The sequence below is a fragment of the Pteropus vampyrus genome, unplaced genomic scaffold (genome assembly GCF_000151845.1).
Source record: "Pteropus vampyrus isolate Shadow unplaced genomic scaffold, Pvam_2.0 Scaffold48, whole genome shotgun sequence".
Lineage (NCBI taxonomy): Eukaryota > Metazoa > Chordata > Mammalia > Chiroptera > Pteropodidae > Pteropus > Pteropus vampyrus.
In genome coordinates this window covers 51,465-56,212 of record NW_011888829.1, presented here as the reverse complement: position 1 = coordinate 56,212, position 4,748 = coordinate 51,465, and the positions used below count along the sequence as shown (strand labels likewise).

Here is a 4,748-nt window from a genome sequence, read left to right as displayed (position 1 = left end):
TACTTGTTATAAATTAATAAGAGAAAACGAAAGTTTATGAGTAAACTATAGATTACAGATGCTGGGATTGTGAGTCTTTCATTTATTGTATGTTTATTCTGATCACACTTATTGAGTGTCTTCTACGTGCTAAAAAAGCACCATAGAAGGCTTGAGAAATGCAAAAAGAAGTCAAATACTACCCTATCTTCAAGGAACTCAAAGTCTTTCCACGTGTGATCAATCACTCCAACGATCTGAGGCCGCCAATTGGCAAAGTTTATTCATTCATTCAATAAATACGAATTTAGTGAAATGAAACTACGTAAAAGGAATTGTGCTGTTTATGTTCTACTCAAACTGTAGGATGGGAAGGAGCGTTAGACACGTTTGCTCAAACTTCCTACTTTATAGATGAGGCAGCTCAGGTATGGAAAGGTGAAGTGCTTTGTTCAAGATGGCACATAAAGAAATAGGAAATACAGTCCTAGTGCCAGCGGAGTTATGATCAAATACGAGAAATAGGACACGGCCTGAAATAATATAATTGGAAACACCTTATAATAAATGCCATTCATGAAATTCAGAGGCATGAAACGGAGCACCCTGCTGAGGAGACTGTCACATGAGGGGACGGGGTGCTTAGGGAACAATGTAGGACACGTCTCTCAGATCTTCTCAGAATGTTGGCTTGAGTAACTTGTAAACTTGGATTTTGAACATAGTCCAGTATTTCTTCACCCATCCCACTCTTAACCCTGTCAGTCCTTATTCCTTTGTCCTTAGCACATACTGCTATCTGAAATCCTGTTAGACATTCATTTCCTCTAAGCTCTGTGAGAGCAGAACTGTGATTGCCTTATGCCTCTATATCCCAAGTGCCTACATCCGCCCTTGCCATGTCGTCAACACTCTGAAAATATTTATTGTGTGAATGAAGGTTCTTTCTTTCTCCCCAAGATGACATTGTTATTCAAACATTTTTTACAAATCCAATTATTGTAGTTGTAGTTGGCAAGGTGCATTTAGTACTTAGGAAAGAAAGATGCGAGTTGTGGAATTTTGCTAATTCCCCCAGGCAATTACTCTTGGCTCTGAGATTTTAGATCTGGGGACTTTACAGAAAATGAAATGGAGACAATGTAGCATCAGACATGATGCTACAAACAGTGTTCTTTCTAAATGCTTATACACTTCTTTATCTTTCTAGCTCGTCGGACGACCGTTCTTGCCTTCCTACTGGAATCTTGGGTTCCAGCTGAGTCGCAGGAATTATGGTAGCATCGAGGAATTGGAAGAGGTCGTAAACCGAAATCGTAAAGCTATGATCCCATACGTAAGTTGGAACTTCTCTTCTCTTGCCTAAGGCACCATTTCCTGTCTTTTATTTTTTGCATCTAATTCAACTTATTAGGAAAAATACAGATGGATAGATGGATAGACGGACACACCTACTTTGATAAAATTTTTAAATTAAATTTATGGGGAGACATTTGTTAATAAAATTGTATAGGTTTCAAGTGTACAGTTCAATAATACGTCATATGCATATTGCATGCTAAATTACCTTTGTCGTCATGGAAAGAGCACAGTTTATAAAGTCAGATGGAAATGATTTGGAATTTTAGCTTTAACTCTTCTTAGCCCTGTGCACCATTGAGCTGGTTAATTATCAACTCTGTATCTTATTTTGCTCCTTAATGAAATAAAAATGTAAGGCTTACTTTTGTGGACTGGTTGTGAAGCGTGTCCTACATGATACGTGTAAAGCATGTGACACAGAGGCTGAACTCCATCAAAGTTAGTGGCTATTTTAAAGAGAAAGCAGACTTGGTCAATAAGTGCTGATGACTCACAGTGAGGGTGTTTCTCGTAATGACCTTGTATCACGCCCTTCGGATCTAGCTGACTAATTTTGAAAGTTCTGTGATTGTAAAGCATTTATGATGTCCAATGTCCACTAGTAAATGAAAAGATAATTATTAAGTGTATAATATTTGAAAAGTCCCCTTCTGGAGTTCCATAATATGTGGTTAATGAAGTTATCAAAATAATTTATTTTGGGCTACATCTTTGGAGCTGTGGTACAAGCATATATTTGGTCAGTATCTAAAGGAAGATATTATGGGTGGAAATGGCTTGGACCTGGTTTTGGGATTTTTCAGTCCCCACCTTCTCAGAGTAGCAGTGAGGGCAGGCAAGGAGATGAGTTCTTCCTGTGAGAAAACATGACGGCCATGTTGTTTTTGTGTTAAGGAGAAATGATTATGTATTTTGTTTTGCTTCTCCTATGGCTGCTGTCTGCAAACACTCGATTCCAGGAGGAATCAGGCCAGCACTTGCCACATCTTAATTAATTTACAAGTGCTTTCCTATTCAAGCTTAACCGGCATTTGCTGCTATTTTGTAAATGAGGAAACGAGACACTGTGAGGTTAATACCTTTGCTGGGGTCACTACAGCTAGCTAAATAGCTGGGCCAGGATTCGAAAGCAGTTCTTTTGACTACACGTGGTGTTGGTTTTAGTTGATCCTCATGCCTCCGATGGGAAGGGACTTTGGAGATGGTGGCTGATTCAGAAACAAATGAGCTTTGCATTCATGGACCGGATCTTTCCCAGCACATGGCCATGGAGGGTACCTGGGTCCTAAATGACTACCAATACTGGAGCAGATGATGCTGTGCTGGCAACAGGCCACAAGCCACAAGCCACACTCCTTCTTGTCTGTAAACTAGAGTTTCTAATGCACAGCTACATGCAAAATACTTGCTGAGAAGACCTTTGTATTGTGTGGCAGATGGGAACAAAAGAGCACCTGGAGTCAACGAGTCTATCGCCAAAGCCCCAATGATCCCCCCACATACGCACTCATGCATGTGGCCATGCATGTGGCCGTGCATGTCACTTAACCCCATTACGTTTCGGTCTTCTCACTAAGAATGACACCTGCTCCTCACAGATTGGTATGTAAACACAAAAATAATGTGTGTACGAGAGTTTGGTTAATTCAAGCTCCATCCCTTTGTCATTTATGCTTGTTAATTATTACCCCAGTGGTTTTATAAGGCAAGAAGACCGTTTTTCTCCTCTTATGATATATTCTAGCTTGATGTTTAGGGTCCAGGTCAGTACATGGTTATAACTTTACCAATGCACTCATTCAAACGAAGATGGAAAGAGTTCCTATTTTGTGTCAAGCATCCCAGCTCTCAGCTTCCAGGGATGAACAAGACACAGTTCCTTCCCACAAGTTCTTCCCAGCACTTTAGACACGCATCTATCAGGGCAAAGAGATAAAACTGCAACCTAAGAGCACCTGCATCTCTCAGAAGGGGCTGATTTACTCCTAGGAGGAAGCCGGGTCCTGAGAGTTCCAGGACCATTAAGAAATGTGACATCTGTCTTCATGATTGAGAACCAGAATTATCAGCACGATAATATTTCCTGGGTTCTAACTGACCAGCACTATCTTCCAGGATGTCCAGTACTCTGACATAGACTACATGGATGCAAAGAAGGATTTCACTATTGATGAAAAGGCTTTTCATGGTCTCGCAGATTTTGCCAAGAACTTACATGATCAAGGACAAAAATATGTAATTATTATGGTATGTTTAAACACTTATTCTGTTGCTTAGTTTTTCCTTTAAAAATGCAAAAGAAATGCATAAAAGCAAGATTTATTATTTTGTTTATTCATTCATTAGAATCCCGGCATCTTAAATGATTCTGACTACCAGCCCTTTACGAATGGAAGTAAAAAGAGAGTATGGATCTTGTGGGACAATGGCTTTGTCATTGGGCAGGTAATATCTCAAAAAAAAAAATCAGAGTAAGTTACAGTCATTTGGGAAAGTTTGTGCTTTTGATATGAAGACAGGTGGAAGGCAAGTTACAGTATCATTGCTTGTTTTCATGGCTTTCGAGGTTTCTGTTATTTTTAAAACAGTAGATAGAGCAATCGAATGATTAAATTTCAGAAGGATTTACTTTTTAATTGAAATATGTTTGACATGTAATGTTGTATAAATTTAAAGTGTACAACGTGTCCATTATATACTGCAGTATGATTGCCATTATAGTGATAGCACCTTTATCCCATCGCATAACTTTCATTTCTCTTTTGCAGTGAAAATAATAAAGACCTAGTCACTAGTAAGCTAGTCCCTAACCCTCTAATGATATGGATAATTGAGAAGCAATATAGTAGTAGAAGAAAGGTCATTTATTCTTAAAATTCTTCTGCCTCATAATTTCGATCTCTTTCCTCAGACAAAAATTCAGCTATGATAACGTAGCAAGATGCTGATAGGCTAATGTGAAACCTGTCTCAGCCAATATATTTTTAATTTACATGAGACTTATAGATAGAGCCCAGCCTTTATTCCGAGGTAGCAGTTTCAGGCATTGGAGCAGGCCATTGAGGAACCCGTCTTCAGGGCAGCTGAGCATTTGAGAGTATTTTAAATCAAATCAGGTAGGCAACCTTCTCTTTCAGTTTTGTGTAGGGTCAGCCCTAGATGATTGGATTATGGGAGATTTACTGAGACTGGTACTCCATCTGAAAGTTCATGTGTCAGCAGCTCTTGTCGTGCGTGGGCTGTTAACTTGGCAAAACTTGTCTCTTCAGGGTTATCAATCCTTTACCTAACTGCTCACTTAGTCCCTGTCACTGACTTTGTCTGCAATACTTAATTCTGCTTACTTTCTTTTTCATTGATTCTGACTTTTCATGAGACAGTAGAGAAGTTGCCCTCCTTCTCCAAAC

The 4,748-nt window shown here is 39.3% G+C and overlaps 1 protein-coding gene across 1 annotated transcript in view; it reads left to right on the top strand.

Moving 5' to 3' along the window:
* The window catches only part of MGAM2 (maltase-glucoamylase 2 (putative)), a gene marked incomplete at its 3' end in the record, with an annotated part of 72,843 nt that overhangs the window by 17,686 nt on the left and 50,409 nt on the right, over positions 1–4,748 (top strand). The window contains 4 exon segments of the mRNA XM_011359544.1: positions 826–907; positions 1,190–1,315; positions 3,457–3,588; positions 3,688–3,786. Coding sequence (XP_011357846.1) covers positions 826–907; positions 1,190–1,315; positions 3,457–3,588; positions 3,688–3,786 — 439 coding nt within the window.